At 39.7% G+C, this 21,099-nt stretch overlaps 1 protein-coding gene across 2 annotated transcripts in view; it reads right to left on the bottom strand.

Annotated features, from left to right (window-relative positions):
• Positions 1–21,099, bottom strand: part of SLIT3 (slit guidance ligand 3) — a 505,354-nt gene that overhangs the window by 280,932 nt on the left and 203,323 nt on the right. Inside the window, exon 1 of one of the 2 annotated variants that reach the window (XM_070739463.1) lies at positions 18,364–18,433. The exons of the other annotated variant lie outside the window; for it this stretch is intronic. Within the exon in view, the coding sequence (XP_070595564.1) occupies positions 18,364–18,377 (14 nt within the window). The 5' untranslated portion in view covers positions 18,378–18,433. Of the gene's footprint in view, positions 1–18,363; positions 18,434–21,099 lie in introns of those variants that run through there. 2 annotated transcript variants of the gene reach the window in all.

The raw sequence follows: 21,099 nt of genomic DNA, 5'->3' as shown, positions 1-21,099 counted from the left end.
CTCTAGGACTAGGCTAATTGGATGACATCCCTCTGGTCACCGGGGAAGGTGATATGGGGTGGAAAATATGGGTTAATTGCAACTGCGTGATCTCCCTTGAAGCGCCTTTTGGAAGGTGAAGGACTGCTCCTCTTCGGAATCCCAAGTGTGAAGGAGGGGGGATGCCCTTGGAGCTCACCCGTGTAAGCCTACAGGTGACATGTCAGGTTGAGCCTTCCCACATGCCTTCGGCGTGGATAAGAGCAAGGAAGGCCAAAGCCAAGTTCATGACCAGGGGTCAAGGTTAAGGTCAAGGTTTATTCCTTGCTCAGCAGGGGGCTTCGCCCATAGTTGCCCAAGTATGTTGGACTCATTTATTTCACCTCTACAGGTACTGATTTCTTAAATAAAGTGGCCCATTTAAATTCCAGCTTTGTGGTCCATGTGATTACTCTGTCATACGTCGCAACTAAGAAAACCACTGCTTAATGCTATGCTTTAGATATTAGATATCTAGATACCCTTCAAGCTTTGCCTGATACAAAGTGCATTAAGAGCTCAATGAGTTTACAAATTAAACAAGACGCCTTAAGTATTTATTAACAATGACACCTGTATTGGTTGAAGACCAGGAGCTTTATTTGTGGAGCTTATTTGTGGAGTTGTTTAGATTGGTCTATCTATTTTTTTCCTGTTCTTTTTTTATGGGTCTGTATATTTTTCTCTTCCTAATGTTGCACTCTTGTGTATATTTAATTTGAAAAAATATATATTACAATAATTCGAGGGGCAGCCTCAGTGTATTATAATCATAGTTAAGTTGAAATCTTCATAGCTTTAGGAATTTACTCCCATTATCCTCAGCTGGCCTGGTCAAAGACAAATAGTTACAGGATTCATAATCCAAATCATTTTAACTGGGCCAGTCATTTATAGGCTCATAATATAGCATATCTTTCTGCTTTACTTTGGAGTAGGTCTGTAGTGGATTATGTCTCCAGTAAAAAGTCTCTGTGAATAATAAAAAGTCATTGTTTCTCTTTATATAGAAAATAGGAAATAGCTTTTGATGTTTGGAGACATCATTCCAGCATAGGATTGTCAAACTCACATCGTCACGATGGCACCATGTGATGTATCAGGACACACACACCCCTTTGCTAAACTGGGTGTAGGCATGACCAGCACATGACACATCCAGTCTGCAGGGTGAGAGTTTGAAAGCCCTGTTCTAGCATATCTCAATTATTTCACTATTGCCAATGGAATGAAAATAAAGATCCATTGGTCAACAACCAATAAAACATATGAGCTATTATCAAACTTCATTTTGGTGCTCTGTCAGAAATATAGCATGCTGTATTTGCATGCTACTGAGATGATAGCTAGCATAGATGGATAGATAGATAGATAGATAGATAGATAGATAGATAGATAGATAGATAGAGAATTAAAGTGGGAAGAAAAATGAAGGCAAAGGAAAATAATTTAACAATATATATTAGAGAAAAAACCCCAAAGAAATTGATATGAATAGCATAAGAGAAGAATGTGACTATTTCCCAGAGGAAAATCCATTGTATTAAAACTTTTCTGCTGCGTTATGTTGTCCTTAAATATGTACTTGGTCATTCCCTCTTTGCTAAACAGTAGCTGCTCCAGGGTCCAGTTTGAATTCAGCATGGCTTAAGGAACTTATAGTACTTTCTTTTCAGTATGGTTCCAATTCAAGTTATGGGTATAATTTACTTCAAGACCAAATAATAGCCTCTGTAGAACAAGAGATTTGAACTCCAGCAAAGAGCTACGTTTTTAAATTAACCTTTAGCTCCCACGTGCCTCTCATTTAGTAACCGAAAAGAAGAAAAAAATCTAAACCATAGTACACATGGGAAATCACAAAATTAACCTTGCATCTCCTGGGGGAAGCCAGATCTGAGAAAAATATAGGTCGATTCCCATTCATAAAATGTTAATGGAAGGCTTGTCCTCCCTCACCTTAGTACACCCAGTAAAGCTGAAACACAGTTGCTCACAAATAAAATGAATGAGATCATGCAAGTAAGACAAAATTAGAAAATAAAGCCCTTTTATTGTTAGTACAGTGATCCCCCGAGTTTCGCGATCTCGATCTTTGCGAAATGCTATATCGCGATTTTTCCACCCGATGACGTCACTCCCTTCCTTTCTCATCTTTCTTTCTCTCTCTCTTTCTCTATCTTGCTTCTTCCTCTCTCACACTCTCTTCCTCCCTCTCTCATCTCTTTCTTTCCTTCTCTCTCTTTCTCTATCTCTCCCCCTCTTGCTCTCGAGTGGCGGGCGGCACCCAGGGAAGGTTCCTTCGGCCGCCCACCAGCTGATCTGCTCGGCAGCGCAGTAGCAGCGAGGAGCCGAAGATGGGGTTTCCCCTTTGCGTGGGCAACGGGGAAACCCCATGTTCGGCTTCTCGCTGCTACTGCGCTGCCGAACAGATCAGCTGGTGGGCGGCCGAAGGAACCTTCCCTGGGTCTTCAACTCCCAGAGCGGCGGACAAGTGGAAAAGCGGCGGACAAGCGGCGGGTGGAAAAACGGCGGCCGGACAAGCGGACAAGCGGCCGGACAAGCGGAAAAGCGGCGGACAAGCGGCGGGCGGAAAAGCGGCGGCCGGACAAGCGGCGGACAAGCAGAAAAGCGGTGGACAAGCGGGCAGGCAGGCGGCTCCTCAGCTGCTGGGTCTTCCCAGGTGCGGAAGTAAAAACACCATCTGCACATGCGCGGCCATGGAAAAAGGGGCGTGCATGCGCAGATGGTGTTTTTACTTCCGCACCACTACATCCCGAAAAATCGATTATCGCGAGGGGTCTTGGAACGGAACCCTCGCGATAATCGGGGGATCACTGTATATGACTATATTAACTATGTGACTATATGACTATACAGTAGTATCTGACTATTCCTATGATGGGAATATTTGAAGCCAGTTTAAATCTTCCATTATTTCCTTCTCTATGTCTTGGCATATTCATGTCTTTTCCTGTGTAAGATTGATAGAATCTTGGTGACGTTTTGATAACATCCCACTCGTCATCTTTAGGCTGATGTTTTCGACTTCGTGCTAGTTCACCCTAGCATGATGTCGAAAACACCAGACAGAAAATGACAAATGGGATCTCTTTGAAATGTTGGCTAGATTCTATTAATCTTATACGAGAAAAGATCTGAATACGCCAAGACCCATGTGTATGTGTGTGTGTGTGTGTGTAACATATTTTGCTGAATTTGAAAATGAAGAGAGACTAGTATAGATCTATTTCGGCCTTGTTGTGGCCTCATCAGCTAGCCATACCCTCACTGGGATTTGATCCTGCAGCCTCTGCCTTGTAAGGCAGAGAATTAACCTCTAGGCCACAGGACCTCATCCGTTCAGCTTTATACCAGGAAGTGTTATATGTTTTCTCTGTCGAATCATGCCGATATAACCAAATATGGGAGGAGCTTAATGCTTCCTTTTGGCTCTCGGCCCAACATACAGTAGAGTCTCAATTATCCAACAAAAAACGGGTGGGCTGATAGTCAGATACACAAAAATGTCAGATAATCCAGACTCTACTGTATGTGGCCTTGACATGACTCAAAATCAAGGCAGGAGACCAATAAATAGGTCTCCAGAGGTCCTGGATAAAGCAATTCAGGAGATACATCCCTCTCTAAACTCACATACTCTTTCCTTCCCTCCTCCACTTGCCCCAAGCTGCTGATGTGAACATTTCCTCCTGGCGGGGCCCTTGCTGCCCTCTGCTTCACTCCTCTCAGCTTGCTAACCTGCCCACCCACTTCATTCCTCTCAGCTCACTCACCCTCCCACTTCGTTCCTCTCAGCAGCCTGCGCCTCCCCCGCCCCAGCTCCTCTTGGCATCACCCTCCTACCTGGAAGATAGGGACTACGTCTCCATCGTGGCTGCCATGTTTGGGGGCATGTCTGGGGGCACAGAAATGCCTACAGCCATGCCCCCAAGCAGCTGCAATGTCAGATAATCCAGAATGTTGGATTATCAAAGGATGGTTGACCGGGACTCTACTGTGTGTATATGTATATACACACAGATCTATCCTAGTTTCCCTTAATTTTCAAATTCAGCGAAAACATGTGACACAAACACACACACACACACACACAGGTCTTGGCATATTCGGGTTTCTTCCCATGTAAATTTCAGAGATTATTTCTGGCGATGTTTCGACGAGGTCCCACTCGTCATCTTCAGGCTGATGCTTTTTGTCCTTCCTTACATCAAAGGCACCACAGATAAAATCAGCAAAATTCTCCACAAACACAACATCAAGACAGCCTTTGGCACTGATCAAAAAATAGCCAACATCCTAAGAAACCCCAAAGACAATATCTAGCTAGAAAACCAATGTGTTTATGAAATACCATGTAAAATCTGCCCAGCCACATATATTGGACAAACTAATAGGAGAATAAATGCATGTATTGCAGAACATAAGAACACATTAAGAGAAGAAGAAAAAACTTCCTCCCTTTTCCAACACTTCAAAAGTACAGGACATGAAATTGATTTTGACAGAACTAAATTAATTTCCAGAACTGAACACTACAACAAAAGAATAATCATGAAAGCCATTGAAATAGAAAGATACCCCTATAATATGAACAAATGTGATAATACCTCCTACCTACCAGACATCTGGAAACCAGCCCTCATTAACAAACGTATCCCAGCTATACAAACTGAAACCAGACCCAGAACAACACAGGACACTACCACCAATCACCTCCACCAGACCCAAACCCACACCCAACCTACAGACCAAATACAACCACCACCCAGAAGCCAAGCTACAGCAGTGCCCCCAACTGTTGCAGCCCCTCTCTGACATGCACACAAAACTGACAAACACCATAAACACATGACCAGACCACAAACTCGCAGCCAAACCAAAATTGTTACACCTCAGACTCACATTACAAAACAGCTAAGTAATCTGCAAGTTCCAACTACTCAGGATACCACCCCCAATCCACAAACATCAACTAATCAGCATACAACAATTACATCAATGACCCCAGGTGTTACCCCACTGACTCACCAGGAAGTTTCAACACAGCTTGCAACTGCTGAGCCAGCACCCCACACCCACCCACCCACCAGTATTTATAGAGGGAAGGCAGCTCAGGGTTCGCTGTGTTCACCCTAGCACATGGACAAAAGCATCAGCCTGAAGATGACGAGTGGGACCTCGTCAAAACTTAGCCAGAAATAATCTCTGAAACTTACACGGGAAGAAACCCGAATATGCCAAGACCTTCATACCTGTACCCATGAAAATCTAGGAAAACAAACAAATGTGTTTGTGTGTGTGTGTGTGTGTGTACATACACACATGCACACGCGTGCACACACACACACAATTATATTCCCATTAGTAAATAAGATGTATACTTTTTGAAGCTTTCATTTGCTGGCTTTCACTCTGTTATATTATTTAGGTAGCGACCTAACTGCTTTAAAATGACAGGTTGTTCTGTACAATTATAATAATTAGTAAGGCAAAATTAACGTACTTAGAGACATCTAAATTTCCCCCAAGTTAAGTAAGTACAAAGTATAATTACTGAAATGGCTATGTCAGTCTGGAACATAGCATTTTATATTTGCGTTAATCATATTTTAGTAGTTTGGATGATTAATGACTAGGGAAGAAAAGCAAACTGGTAGGGTATTAGCAAATGTTTGACAATTATTTTTGCTTCAAAAGGCAACAAAAGGTATATCAGTAGTATATCAGTAGTCAGAACACATTTCAATTTAAACCTAAAAATTATTGTTATCTATAAGAACTTTTAAATCAAAGTTATGTAGCATTTGCATATGTCATTTCAACATGGAATGGAAGGAGGCAGCTAAGCAATAAAGTGATAGGTAAAAAAAACCACCATCCAATCTCTGCTGCAGATCCTCAACTAAATCTATGTAGGTCTGGGTATTCAATAAAATACATTTTTTCAGATGGTGTTTTCATTGGGCTCTTGCTGCTTCTTCAACTGTGTGGCCCAGTGAGAAAAGACATATGTTGTCAAGGCAGAAAGCAGACCGAAAAGCACATTCAGTTAACTTTTGGAACTGAACAGAAAAAAGGCTGATTGAAGATTAGTTACTGTCCGCCTTGAAATATGCATTTCTATTCCCCTATTATGTTTGTGTTGTTTTGTTCAAAAGAAAGAAGAAAAATTGTCTCAGCTTCAAACGGTTGTTTAACCAGGCATTCTGGGGACAGTGTGATGGGGAAATGCATTTGATACCAGCATGAGATAACAATTAATTTTGTTCCAGAATGATCCACTGTGTCGTTATGTCATATTTGAGAAATAGAACCAAGCAGCCAAGCTATTATTTGCCATATCAGGGAGGAGAAAGAGGAGGAGGAGGAAGAGAAGTAAGAGGTGGAGGTGGCGGAGGAGGAGGAGGAGAGAGGAAGAAGAAGAAGAAGAAGAAGAAGAAGAAGAAGAAGAAGAAGAAGAAGAAGAAGAAGAAGAAGGGTTAAAGTAAAGTTACTTTATAAAAAATATGGGGTGTTCACCTCTGGTGTAGATCATGTTGTGTCCTTTTACAGCAGCTCATTTTAGGGCAGATTTTAGGGCAGCTCGTTCACCTTTGATCCCCACCTGTCACTCAGCGCTCATCTGTGGCTCCTAGTAGCTGTAGCCTGCGCAGCAGCCACACCCCAAGCAACAGCTTTGACAGGCTGGCCAAACCAGGTGGAGAGTATCTGTTGTGGCATTTGGTGAGATAGGGTCTATCCTGAGCATATGAAGACAGATTCCAGCAGACTGAGCAGCTGAAACCTACTAGAATAGGACACCGGTCTCTGTAAGAGATGTGGTACGCTAAGAACATGCCAAGACATGAAAGATGTCCTGGTCAACCACTTCACCTGGCTCATTTCCAACTGTCTCGACTTTTGTCCTGCTATTGGAGCAAGATGGAATCTGGGAAGAGAGAGTGAGGCTAACTACGTGCACTGCTCCCTCACTTTAATCCAATTCATGCGCAAGTCTTGACATCCCTCCTCAAATCCCAGGAAAAGTTCTATGGTGATGGTGATGGGTGAAAGACAAAGCAGTAGGTGTGGATACACTGGGAGCTGTAGTCACAGACCTGCACACAGGCGACTCAGGTCTAATGGTCATCTCCCTGCTGACAAACAACTGAATTTTGCATATACCTGAGTGACTGAGCAGCCCTCTTTAGGACCACACTGCTCATCTCCATAGTAAGATGATGGGGCTAGAAAAGGTTCCTTACCCATTGTTGCTTTACAGAACCCTGCCCAGCTTGCTGTGGCTGGAGGGGATCTCATTTTATGCACTCGAGTAACAAAATTTCAAAAAAAGTAAGGTGACAACACTCACCATTGGCACATGGAATGTATGTACACTTCAAGACAATCTCTTAGCAAATTGAACAGAAAGAACAGCCCTGGTCTCCAGAGAGCTTGCAAGATTTAACATTGATTTTGCAGCCCTGTGTGAAACTCGTCTAGCCAACGAAGGCCAGCTCACAACAACAGGAGATAGTTATACATTCTTCTGGTGTGCATGCAGCAATACGGAGTCTATGGAGAGGGGCGGCATACAAATCCAATAAATTATTATTATTATTATTATTATTATTATTTATTATTATTATTAATAACAATTGCTGTGAAACTGGAGTTGGCTTTGCGGTTAGAAATCATCTTGTCTGCAAACTTGCCAGACGTCCCAAAGGAGTGAATGACTGATTCATGATACTGCATCTCCCACTGCTGAGTGGAAAGCAAGCCACACTGATCAGTGCCTATGCACCCACAATGTTGAATCCAGATGAAGTAAAGGACAAGTTTTATGAATATCTTGCTGCCCTACTTTCATCCATGAAGCACACTGACAAGCTGATTCTACTAGGTAATTTTAAAACTAGAATAGGATCCAATCATTCTGCCTGGGATGGCGTCATTGGAAAAAATGGAATTGGCAAATGTAACAGCAATGGCCTATTACTACTACGATCTGATCATCACCAATACCATCTTTTGACTGCCCAGTAACAAAAAAAGGTCCTGGATGCACCCATGTTCCAAGTAATGGCATCTTACTGATTATGTCATTTTGCAGTGGAAAAACAGACAGGATGTAAGGGTGACCAAGGCCATGCCAAGTGCTGACTGTTGGACATACCATTGACTCATCATCTCCAAATTAAGCTTTCACATCAAGCCAAAGAGACATCAGAGACATCAGAGAGTTATTGTTAATGGTGAGTATTCTGAGCACAGACAGGTTACAAGCGGTGTGCCACAAGGATCTGTTCTGGGTCCTATTCTTTTTTATATCTTTGTGAGTGACATAGGGGAAGGTTTGGTAGGGAAGGTTTGCCTATTTGCCGATGACTCTAAAGTGTGCAATAGGGTTGATATTCCTGGAGGCGTCTGTAATATGGTAAATGATTTAGCTTTACTAGATAAATGGTCAAAGCAATGGAAATTGCAGTTTAATGTTTCCAAATGTAAAATAATGCACTTGGGAAAAAGGAATCCTCAATCTGAGTATTGTATTGGCAGTTCTGTGTTAGCAAAACTTCAGAAGAGAAGGATTTAGGGGTAGTGATTTCAGACAGTCTCAAAATGGGTGAGCAGTGTGGTCGGGCGGTAGGAAAAGCAAGTAGGATGCTTGGCTGCATAGCTAGAGGTATAACAAGCAGGAAGAGGGAGATTGTGATCCCGTTATATAGAGCGCTGGTGAGACCACATTTGGAATACTGTGTTCAGTTCTGGAGACCTCACCTACAAAAAGATATTGACAAAATTGAACGGGTCCAAAGATGGGCTACAAGAATGGTGGAAGGTCTTAAGCATAAAACGTATCAAGAAAGACTTAATGAACTGAATATGTAAAGTCTGGAGTCCAGAAGGAAAAGGGGGGACATGATTGAAACATTTAAATATGTAAAAGGGTTAAATAAGGTTCAGGAGGGAAGTGTTTTTAATAGGAAAGTGAACACAAGAACAAAGGGACACAATCTGAGGTTAGTTGGGAGAAAGATCAAAAGCAACATGAGAAAATATTATTTTACTGAAAGAGTAGTAGATCCTTGGAACAAACTTCCAGCAGACGTGGTTGGTAAATCCACAGTAACTGAATTTAAACATGCCTGGGATAAACATATATCAATCCTACGATAAAAATACAGGAAATAGAATAAGGGCAGACTAGATGGTCCATGAGGTCTTTTTCTGCCATCAGTCTTCTATTTTTCTATGTTTCTATCCAAAGAGAAACAAAGCTGCGATGAAATAGATTAATGTCAGTCAATTGAGGAACCCTAATACAGCAGCTTCACTAGCAGAAGATCTTGACAACCAACTCTCAGAGCTGCAATTAGAGGGAAATGCTGAGAAGGAGTGGGAAAACTTTCGGGACATTGTGCACTTTTCTGCATTAAAGGTTCACACAGGAAACAGCAGGATTGGTTTGATGAAAATGATGAAGAGATCAAGGCCCTACTTGCTCAAAAGCACCACCTTCACTGTGCTTGTCAGAATGACCCATCAACAGCAGCTAAGAAAAATGCTCTGCCAGTGGTGAGTTTCTGCCAATTCGGATCAGTTCTTCTGCACCGATGGCAGAAATTTGCCACTGCTCACAGAACGGGTAGCAATGGCCAGCTGGCCACACCCCAAACCACTTATCCGTTCACCACTCCTTGAAAGCAGCTGCTAAGGAACCCTCTGTACATGTACAGAGGGTCATTTCTGAGTGTGACACATGCATGCAAAACTCACACTTCTGACAGGATGCAAATCGGTAGGTAACCCATCTCCTGATGTCAACTTCATATACACAGAAAGTCCAGAGCTTTTGACTTTTTTGACTCTGACTGCAGATACTGAGCTTTTTGGCAAATGTTAACAGGTGAGTTAATTTTCATGAAAATAGAAATCCTACATTTTATTTCCAAGTTCTTTATCATTACATTTACTTTTAATAGGTTCTTTTGCTAGTTTACCCACTCTCTTCCCTTCTGTATCTTTGTTTGAGAAAATAAGTCGGGATAAGATAGAAATAAATTTGATGGGGAAAGTGAGTGTGTAACTCCCAAGTAAATGCTAGCTAAAAGAAATATTAAAAATATTCATTTTAATCTTCCTGAAAGCAATTAACTGGTACATAAAGGAATGCTAATATTCTAAGAAGCTGTTGACTAAGGAATAATTTTAATCACGGTAATATATCCTCAAGGCAAATTTTACCTATCAATTTGTATAATGAATAACTCATCTGAATATTTCCTGTTCCTCTAAAAGCTACCTGAGCTACAGTAAATCTCACATGTAACTTCAGGTCCATTTGGAAGACATGTCTACTGGGAGAAAATTATAGTGGCAAACTTAATTTATAATATTAAACAAATTTGTTATGATTTTTATTGTCGTCCTTTTAAATAGCCTTTACTATAATCTTTGGTAAATCATTCAAGCCTTCCTATACTTTAGCAGACTCATTCAGTAAAGTGCTTTAAAATTGATGATTTTAGCTGTGCTAAATGTAAGTGCCACTATATATCATTAATTATAAATGCTAAAGTTATAAAACTCTGTATGACAAAAGTGCTATTACAATAAGCAATATGGACTCATGCCTTTCCCATGAGTATATGAATTATTATGTTTCCAATGATTAAGATGCCTTTTAGGATTAGAACGCTTTTGTTATATATATATATATATTTGGAATGAAGCGGTTGCCAACGTTTTGACTTTTATCTGATGTAAGAAGCAAATTACAGGTTTGATTTAAAAGCTAAGTATTTAACCAAACACGAATCTTTTAATTAATATTGGCTCCAATGTAAACAGATTTATTTGCATGTACAAAGCATAATTTATTATATGATGATAAAATAAACTACCTAACATATTGGTACAAAATTTTAAAAAATACATCACATACTGATTTGATTCAGTATCCAGTAAGGCTTACCCTCCCTACTATAACAGAGAACAGAAATCTTATGAAAGCAAATCTCTACAGCTCTTGAAATCCTGTGTAATTAAAAGCAATGAATTTCAAAAAGATGATTGGGGGACTGGAGGTTAAAACACATGAAGAATGGTTGTAGGAACTGGGTATGTCTAGTTTAACAAAAAGAAAGATTAGGGAAGACATGATAGTTATTAAAGCTTGTTGCGAAAATCAAAACCAGAAGCACACACAGATTACTGATTCAGCTGAATTCATAAACTTCTTTATAAACATTATACATTGCTCAAAAAAAAACTACAGGGAACACTTAAACAACACAATATAACTCCAAGTAAATCAAACTTTTGTGAAATCAAACTGTCCACTTAGGAAGCAGCACTGATTGACAATCAATTTCACATGCTGTTGTGCACATTCAACTTTGAACAGAGCAAAGTATTCAATGAGAATATTTCATTCATTCAGATCTGGAACGTGTTATTTGAGTGTTCCCTTTATTTTTTTGAGCAATATATATATATATATATATATATATATATATATATATATATATATATATATATATATATTTGTTTTTGTAACAATCTACATATATATATATATATATATATATATATATATATATATATATATATATATAACTATATTACTATTACTTTATATTTTCAAGGGTTGCTACAAATAAGAGGAAGTAAAGATATTCCCCAAAGCATTGAGGGCAGGACCAGAAGCAATGGATGGAAACTAATGAATGAGAAAAGCAACCTAGAACTAAGGAGAAAGCTCCCGACAGTTAGAACCATTATCAGAAGTTAACTTGCCACCAGAAGTTGTAGATACTCTAACATTGGAGGTTTTTAAGAAGAGATTGGACAACTGAGTAGGAGCTTGGACTAGAAGACTTCCAAGGCTCCTTCCAACTCTATTATTCTCTTATACTGGTGGAAAATGATACACCAACAGAAAAACAATAGAAAATGATACTATACTCTTCCCAAATCTGCCTAACTTCAGATTTTGTGTACGAAAAAACAACAACTTGACATTAGAACTTTTCAATCTTCAATCTAGAATTATGCAGAGGAAAACTTTGAAGAGGACCGAAGCTTGCTGCTACACAACTCTACACAAGGAATGGCTACACTACAGTAAGGAATAGCTAAACCATCAGAGCTAGCCAAAAATTTGAGAGAGAAAAAGAAAAAGAATCACTGCTTTAACAAACAACAGAGGTGCCATACTCGTGTGAGGTGTCACGTAGTCCTTCCACATAATTTCCAGAGCATAGTCTGCACCGATGAAGATTATTAACAATGGATCTATCCATAATGAAATTTGTTTTAAAAATACACAATTAAAAATTTCAGAAAAGGATAGCTAAGCAAGTAAGTGAACTGTTTTGAGCAAATAGGAGGAAGATTACAGGTTGTAAACTGATATGTCAAAACAGGACCCTTTTGTAAAAGTGTGTCAATATTTTTGAATATTTCTGTGTGAAGTAGATTATGTGTGTTTATGTTGAAAAAGTATGTTGCATAAGTATATAGAGAAATATAAAATTGAGGGATTTTTTTTTTTGCTTTCTTTATGGCACACAGAAATCTATTCAGATTGTGCTTCTCTTCCAGATATAAAATATTTTCGTATAGAGCAATTCTGATATAACATTTGCCATTTTCAAAGAATTAACAACACCCTTTTATTTATGGATATCAAATGTTACTTAGGAATATTTAATTAGGTGAGCAGGAATTTTGTGGATAATTGTTCCCATTTTTCTCTTATATTTTCTATTGGCATTTCTAGAAGAGATTATAAACTAATTTATAAATCACAATCTAAAAGGTGTGATGTATTACCTGGAAAACCCATATATTTAATGTAGACATCAAAATATACTGTGGTTGGTGTAATGTCATTTGTGCACATTCATTAAAAATAGATGAAATACTATTTGAAGCTATGAAAATTGATCATAGATGAATTTCTGGATTTACTCCAGTATGTTAATCATGCAACACCACTGCAAACAATGAATATGTTATTGTAAATATCAATATGTCCACGCCCTTATATTATGATTAGGAATTTATCACTATGTATCTATGGCTGAAATATCACTTTGTAGTGGGTATGAGTGTGCACACTACATTTGTCTCACCTTCTTAGAGAAGCTTTGTCTTTTGTTATGCTTGTATGGTGATAATGAAATTCAATAAAATCTATAGCTGAATCAAGGGAAATATGACATGCCATGGAACCATTTTTATTGATGATTCCTTAACTCAAACCCATACTTTTCTAGGACTAAGCAGGTATTGCATAAACCCAGAGGGGAAAAAAAGATTTTTAAAGTATATGGCTACATACTGTATGTGGCGTCTCAACTTCTACATTCCATAAAGCACCATTTTGGCTAATGCACAGCACCCTCTAATTTTATTAATTCAATTTGTGTAAATGAAGATGAAAAAATAGTACACATGAGAGCCACTTAAGGCAGGGCAGAGAGACTGAATGAGCTTATCAGGAATTTTTAAAGCTAGATAACCCCACTAATGTGAAGAATTAATTAGAGAATAGGTAGGGAGAGTGATTCCAAGTCCTTTAAAATATATATTTAATATCCCTCTGTATTAGAATCAACAAAATTTTTAAACTAATGGAAACATCAATAAGACACATTTTTATTCTCAGTCATCCAGGTCATGGTTGTCTCAAAGGTGCTTTCTTCAAAAGATAACGACTTCATTTTTCCTTGAAGATGTTTCACATCTTATCCAAGAGACTTCTTCAGTTCTGACTGAATAGTAGGGGATGGAAGCATTTCTTCTTGAACATCTCCTCTCAACAACAGAGCAACAGAGAAGGGAGGGATATGATACCTATCTCTCCTTTACAACTGTTGTGGTTCCGTCGGAGGCCCCTCAGGGAACGGCTGATCTTCTGTCGGTTTCCAGCTCAGAGGGAGAGGCTGAGGAACAGGAGGTGCAGGCAGACGAGGAGGAGGAATCCCAGGCTGAAGAAGAGGGAGGACAGCTAGAGTTCCACCAGAGGGAGCTCTCCCCAGCAAGCAGCCTGGATTCCTTAGAGGAAAATGCACAAGCCATAATTGATCTGCGACAGAGAAGAGCTACTCAGAGAAGGAATCAATTGGCTAAGTACTTTCAGCATTAAAGAGGCAACAGCTGGGTTTGGGTGTGGTGCTCTTTGGAAAGGCTAAAAGGCAGACCCACCCTTCCTGGCTTGTGGAGTTTTATCTTTGAGAGTCTTGGGACCTGGCTGTGAACTTTGGCGTCTTGGAATCCTGGTTTGTGCCTTTGACTATTGAAACCTTGAGGGGGGGGGGGTGCCAGCAAGAAGCTTGCTGTATTGTCTGGACATCAGGACTCTGCTGTAACATATTATAGCCTGTCTGTTGGGAAGAACAGGTTTTCCTCTGTGTTTATTTTTTCCAGCTATAAAATACTTTTGGCTTTTACCAGAGTGTCTGGCTGTTTTTTCCCGTTGGTGTTGAGGTCTGGGGGAACCCAGACAGAACAACAACACAGTCCTTTCAACAGTTCCAAGAAAGTTTCACACCCATTTGCACCATTCAGGTGACCTGAGGGCACAGATAAACGAAACATCTTCAAGGGGGAAAAAAAGTCCAGTTGCTTTTAAAAAAGCATATTTGGGACAACAAGACAGACTTTAACATATCTACTACACAAAGCATATTTACTAAAAAAAAATACCCCCCCCCCCCCCCAGTATTTTAAAATTGTGAAAACAGAGCTAACATATTTACATATTTTTGTACTCATCTGATTAAAAAGAAAAACAAAGTAAATTTTTTAGAGTGCAAGTTTCTGGGAATGCAAGAGAGACATTTATATCTTTGCCTGTAATTTACAAAAGTTTTTCCACATATTAATAAAACATATACTGTAACTATAGTGGCAACTCATGGTCCCCCATTATAGAATAATCCTCACCTGAATTGAAATTCCAGGTGTATTTATTTACTTACTTATTTATTTATTTATTGGATTTATATGCAGCCTCTCTCCAAGGACTCATACAATTGGTTTTACATACAATTGTTTTTTTAAACATACACTTTGCTATATTGAGAATGATTTTGCTCCTATACTGTATAAAGACATAGATGGCTATATACAGTATAGTCACATTTTTTCTGTCTGCAACATATTAGTAGATCAGTTATAAAATGGAAGCAATCCATTTTGCTAGATGGGAATATTTACGGTAGAAACAAGTTCTATCATATCATTCAGAGCATAAATAGCTTCTGAGCTGATGCTCTGTTTGAAACAATTCATTTGTAAAATACCAGTGCCAGTTATTTAACGCTTTGACAAGTCATGAACTCTGACTTGAATTTTTACCTTCAATTCAAAGTCCTACGAGGGCTAACTGTGGTTACTCAAGGATCAGGGAAAGGCTCTCCATAAATGCTCTTTATGTAATTGCTTTACATCTTGCAAGGCAGAGCTTTGATGAGCAGTTGTTCAAACACAGCCTCAAGCATCCAAACTGATGAGCAAAATATGAAAATCCCATACTTCAAAATGAGTATCTATTATAAAAGACTATAGCAATTAAGGAGAGAGGAAACCCTCACTGCATAATTATACTCAACCAACTGATTTCATTAACAGAGCAAATGAATCAGTCATAGGGTTGTAATTGTCCTTTTGGCAAAACTCTATATTTGGTCAGAGGTATAAACACACTGAGACTTTTTCCCCACAATGAAATTCCAACTATTAAGCAATCAGATCCTTTTTACTACAGCACTGACACAATAACACAACACTGACATTTCTCAAAGCAAGGAGCCAAGAAAAATGCATTGTGATTTCAAGAACTAAATGCAAGTCGTCTGCCTTACTTCCAGAGTGACACACACAATGGGAAAATGTCTGAAAGCTTTAAAAGATTGCAAGGTAAAATCTTCCCCTGATGTGCCCAGCTCTTATTCTACATTTAATCTCTTTATAATGAACTTAATCCCATTAGTTGCAAAGAACAGCTAAATGTCAAAGTAATTGAATAAGAGCCTTACTCTTTGTCATTATTTAATTATATCAGTAGGCGCTCAGTACAGCAACATGCCAATTGGCTGGTATCATGCTTAAAACTGTAACTCAACTTCTGTATGATGCTATCAATCCAGTACACAACAGCACACCACTAGAACAACACAAATGAATTGTTATTTTCTAAAGATCAAATGGTGTAGATTCATGAATTGCAGGTACTATACATCCCTCAGCTACAATACCAGGTATTATAGGTACAACCCTCAACTATATTGCACTATGCTTCCAATAGCATGCACACTTTGCAGAAAGTTCACTTTCGAATTGGGGTACACAGCATTGTCTTGGCAGCAGTGGTGGATTTATCCCAGTCCGGTCCAGTTCTAAGAACCGGTAGCGCTGGCAGTGGGAGGTTCCTCCCACCCTCCCAAGATGCTTCTGTGCATGCGCAGCAGTGTCGAGTGCACGAACGCGAGCCAGTGATAAAGGCTTTTAGAACCCACTAGTGCCTGGCAGGTACAGTTGGTGTGCATTATTAGCGAAAGGGCTTGATTGAACTTTCTGGGTGACTTTAGACCAATCATTCTTTCCCAGCTCAACTATCTTCACAGAGTTGTTTTAGAAAGAAAAATGGGAGGATGTTGAGCTATCTAGTCCACCTTGCACTCTTGAGATCCAAACTTAACCAATACATTTAAAAGTTAAAACGTTAATAATCCAGATTACCCTATCATGCATGCAACAGATTCAAACTTAATATTAACTGCTCCAAACTTGACTGTAAAAAATATGACTTTAACAATCGAGTCGTCGACGCGTGGAACTCATTACCGGACTTTATAGTGTCTACTCCCAACCCCCAACATTTCTCCCTTAGACTCTCCATGATTGACCTCTCCAGGTTCCTAAGAGGCCAGTAAGGCGCGTACATAAGTGCACTGATGTGCTAACATCCCCTGTCCAATTACCTTTCCTTTTCTCATATATCCTATATATTCTCTCCCTCTCATCCACTCATCTTCTTTTTTACTTACTATCCCTATATATACTACCTAATGTCTATTTCATTCCATATGTATTGTATATTGCACAAAGAATAAATAAATAAATATCAAGAGTATGGATGACAACTACGGTGACGTGAAGAGATACAGAAAGTTCCTGGTTTCTGTATCTGCTGTTTAGAAATGATCTGGAACTTTGAAACTCAACCTCATGTAAGATAAAAGCTCAAAGTACATCTCTTGTGTTATTTATTTATTTTTTGCAATGACAGTATATAAAATCTAGGAAGACTGTTGAATTGAATGTTAAATAAAAATGCACCCTCTATAAAGTAGGGCTTTTCCTTTCCAGTTGCAATGCAACTTCTTACCCCTCTCCTTCCCTCGGTCTGCTACGTCACTTGCACGTGCTCTAAGGCAACCTTGCAATCTTAAACCTCTTAAGAAATGATTGTGAGGAATTTTAAAAGTTAAGCAGGTATGAGACAAACACCTGGGAAAGAAAGGGAAAGAGTCCACATGCAAAATGCATGATCCAGCTAGGTGAGTGCAATTTTCTTTCTTTTTTATGTGGAGCAACAGTGACATCCAGGGGAAAAAGAGTAGGCTCACAGGTGCTGACATTCCACTGACATCTGTGTTATCCAGCTGGACTGAAAAGAAACTTTGCTGCCAATGCTGAGTCCTTTTTAGTTTTCATCTATCCCTCATGCGGTAATAGAAAGGGCTTTTCACTATGTCTTAGTACTGTGTTGTCTCTGTTTGAACAAGCCACGTCTATATAATGAGGCTAGTTTCCCTCAGCAGCAGCACAGCCATGTATAACTAAGCAAATCCCCTGTTCCACAGTGCTAATTAAAATCTAGGGATTCAAAGAAGCACGAAGCATATTGTTATACTACAAAAGCAGGGCTACTTTACTTTCTGTCCTTTAAATGGTATGGTTCATTGATTGTATTTCTTTCCACCTTTCCCATTTTAAAAAGTGTCTGGATTTTGGATTTAGTAATACTGTATAATCTTTAAAAAGACCGAACAGGGTAGATTGCAGATGCTATGATTTCTGATAGGGAAAGAAAGTATTGTAACTCACTTCTTTCGATTTCTAAAATGTTTGAAATTGCCTGCTTCAGGTTTACCAGAATGATCATACTATACTCATTATTTTTGCGTTGTTAGGGGTACATGAGACAGATAAAAATGTTTAAAAGATTTTGTTAGATATAATGGTGAACCATACAGACCAAAAACTCTGGGCCATAAACTTCCAGATCATCACTAATTGGCAGAAATTAGTTAGTAGTACCTGTATTTCTTCATTAGAGTTTAGCAGTTGCTTGAATTTAGGCTTAAGCACTGTAGATTCAGGAACTAGGGATACAACATAGTATTTAAAATTTGGAAGATTCCAAAGTGTCATTTGTAAAGGGAAAAAAAAATTGCTAATTCATCTAATTTTGTATTTGTAAAGACTGGATCACTCCACTATCTCAAAGGACCTCATGAATCTAATTCAGAAAAAAGTTAGTTCTCCCGCCCCTTAGTTTCAGCTAAAAATATGGAAATAAATTGGGATAGAAAAGTGGATTGCAAAGCATGAATGGCAAATTTGCATATCTTTTTCCCCATATCACTCCTAACAATATTACCCTTAGTAGATAACAGAAAATAATAATCTCTTCTTCAATTACATTCCCTCCCAAGATATTACCCAATACAGTGGCTCATGAGATGTTGAATAGCATATATAGTTAATTAGTCTCCCAAAGTTTTGACACATGTTAGGTGGGACCATTCCTGGATATTATCCTGGGATGCAGGACAAGAAAAAAGCATAAGTAATCTTTTATCACTAGAAGACATAGCCTGTGCTTAATAATATCTTCTCCTCATCTCTGTGGTGAGCTTTCTGTCATAAATTTTAGAAAAATACCACCACTGCACTGTTGGGGATCAACCTCCAATTTTACTCCTCTCATAAAGAAGTCCTCTGCTGTATATCAAGCTTGATAGAAAAGAATATTAATAAACATATTGCTTTTTGTGGAAACACAGAATGTTAAAAAAAGAAAAAGAGGGAAAGAAAAAAAAGGCTGCTCTCTATAGTTGATTAAAACTATACCTCCGGAACCGCCTGCTACCGCACGAATCTCAGCGACCGATAAGGTCCCACAGAGTTGGCCTCCTCCAGGTCCTGTTGACTAAACAATGTCATTTGGCGGGCCCCCAGGGGAAGAGCCTTCTCTGTGGCGGCCCTGGCCCTCTGGAACCAACTCCCCCCCGGGAGAATTAGAACTGCCCCTACCCCTCTCTGTCTTTCATAAAATACTCAAGACTCATTTATACCGCCAGGCATGGGGGAGTTGATATAGCTCTTCCCCTAGGCCATTACAAGTTAGGCATGGTATGTTTGTGTGTATGTTTGGTTTTTATAATAGGGGTTTTTAGTTGTTTTTTTATTATTGGATTGTACATGTTGTGTTTATTATTGTTGTTAGCCGCCCCGAGTCTGCGGAGAGGGGGCGGCATACAAATCCAATAGATGATGATGATGATTATTATTATTATTATTATTATTATTACTATAAACAATTGTGTCTTTGCTAAATCAAAATTCACTTAATGAATAAAATTATTCCTAATTTAAAAAAAAAGAAAAATATAAGAGAATTTTATTTTATTCCTTTTGCTCACCGTAAGCAATTTTTTAAACCTTGATAAATTGAATTGACTGTGCTTCTTTTAGTCCTTCTATTCTTGGTGCCTTCAAAATAAATGATATTATTACATAATTTAGGAGTAATAATAACTAATTATTGCTGCTAAATTACATTTATAAGCTCTTGCAGACACTGAAAGCAAAATTTAATGAAATTATTCCATGTTTTAATTTTGTCTTTGTTGCTAATATAAGTAATCCTTGATTTAAGGACCACAATTGAGCTCCAAATTTCTGTTGCTAAATTAAACAGTTAAGTAAATTTTCCCCATTTGACAACATTTACAGTGATCCCTCGATTAGCACGGTCCTCGATTAGTGCGAAACGCTACAACACGGTTTTTCAAAAAATATTAATTAAAAAATACTCCACGGGTTTTTTTGCTATACCACGTTTTTTCCCACCCGATGACGTCATACGTCATCACCAAGAGTCACTTCTCTGTCTCTTTCTCTTTCTTTCCTGTCATTCTCTGCTTCAATCATTTTCTCATTTCTCTTTTTTTCTCCTCCCTTTTTTCTATCATTTCTCTCTCTCTTTCTTCCTCTCTCACACTCTCTTCCTCCCTTCTCTCTCCCCCCCTCCTGCAAGTAGAGGTCGGGTGTGTTACCGGGAGCTGGAGGTGGCGTGGGGCCGGACACTAGGTGCTGGGGAGGACAAAGGAGTGAACGTAGCTACTGCCTCTCAGCTGCAGAGCCGAATGGGGGCGGAGGCAACAGCGGAGCCCGGCGCTGGGGCCCATGCGAGGCTGTTCATCCAGGGGGGCGTGGACTGGCAAGTCGCCCTCCTTTCTCTCTCTTTCTCTCTCTTATACCACACCAGTAACAGGAGAGAGAAAGAGAGAGAGTGGAGGGCACCTTGCCGGTCCACGCCCCCCCTAGATGAGTGGCTCCGCATGGCCCCAGCGCCGCCCAGGCAAAGGGGAAACCCCCAAGATCGCTTGCCGCTTGCCGTATTGCAGCGAAGGAGGCGAAGCAAGGCTCCAAGCTGCAATACGGCAAGCGGCAAGCGATCTTGGGGTTTCCCCTTTGCCTGGGCGGCGGGAAGACCCCAGGGAAGGTTTCCTTCAGCCGCCCAACACCTGATCCGCTCCGCAGCGCGGCAGCAGCGAGGAGCCGAAGATGGGGTTTCCCCTTTGCCTGGGCAACGGGGGAAACCCCATCTTCGGCTCCTCGCTGCCTTCCGCGCTGCGGAGCAGATCAGCTGTTGGGCGGTCCGAAGGTACCTTCCCTTGGTCTTCCCCGCCGCCCCACACGCAAACTCCACCATCTGTGCATGTGCGGCCATGAAAGAAATGGCGCGCATGCGCAGATGGTGTTTTT

Source organism: Erythrolamprus reginae, chromosome 2 (assembly GCF_031021105.1).
Source record: "Erythrolamprus reginae isolate rEryReg1 chromosome 2, rEryReg1.hap1, whole genome shotgun sequence".
Classification (NCBI taxonomy): domain Eukaryota; kingdom Metazoa; phylum Chordata; class Lepidosauria; order Squamata; family Dipsadidae; genus Erythrolamprus; species Erythrolamprus reginae.
The sequence above is the reverse complement of the archived record's forward strand: the minus strand, read 5'-3'. Positions and strand labels throughout refer to the sequence as shown.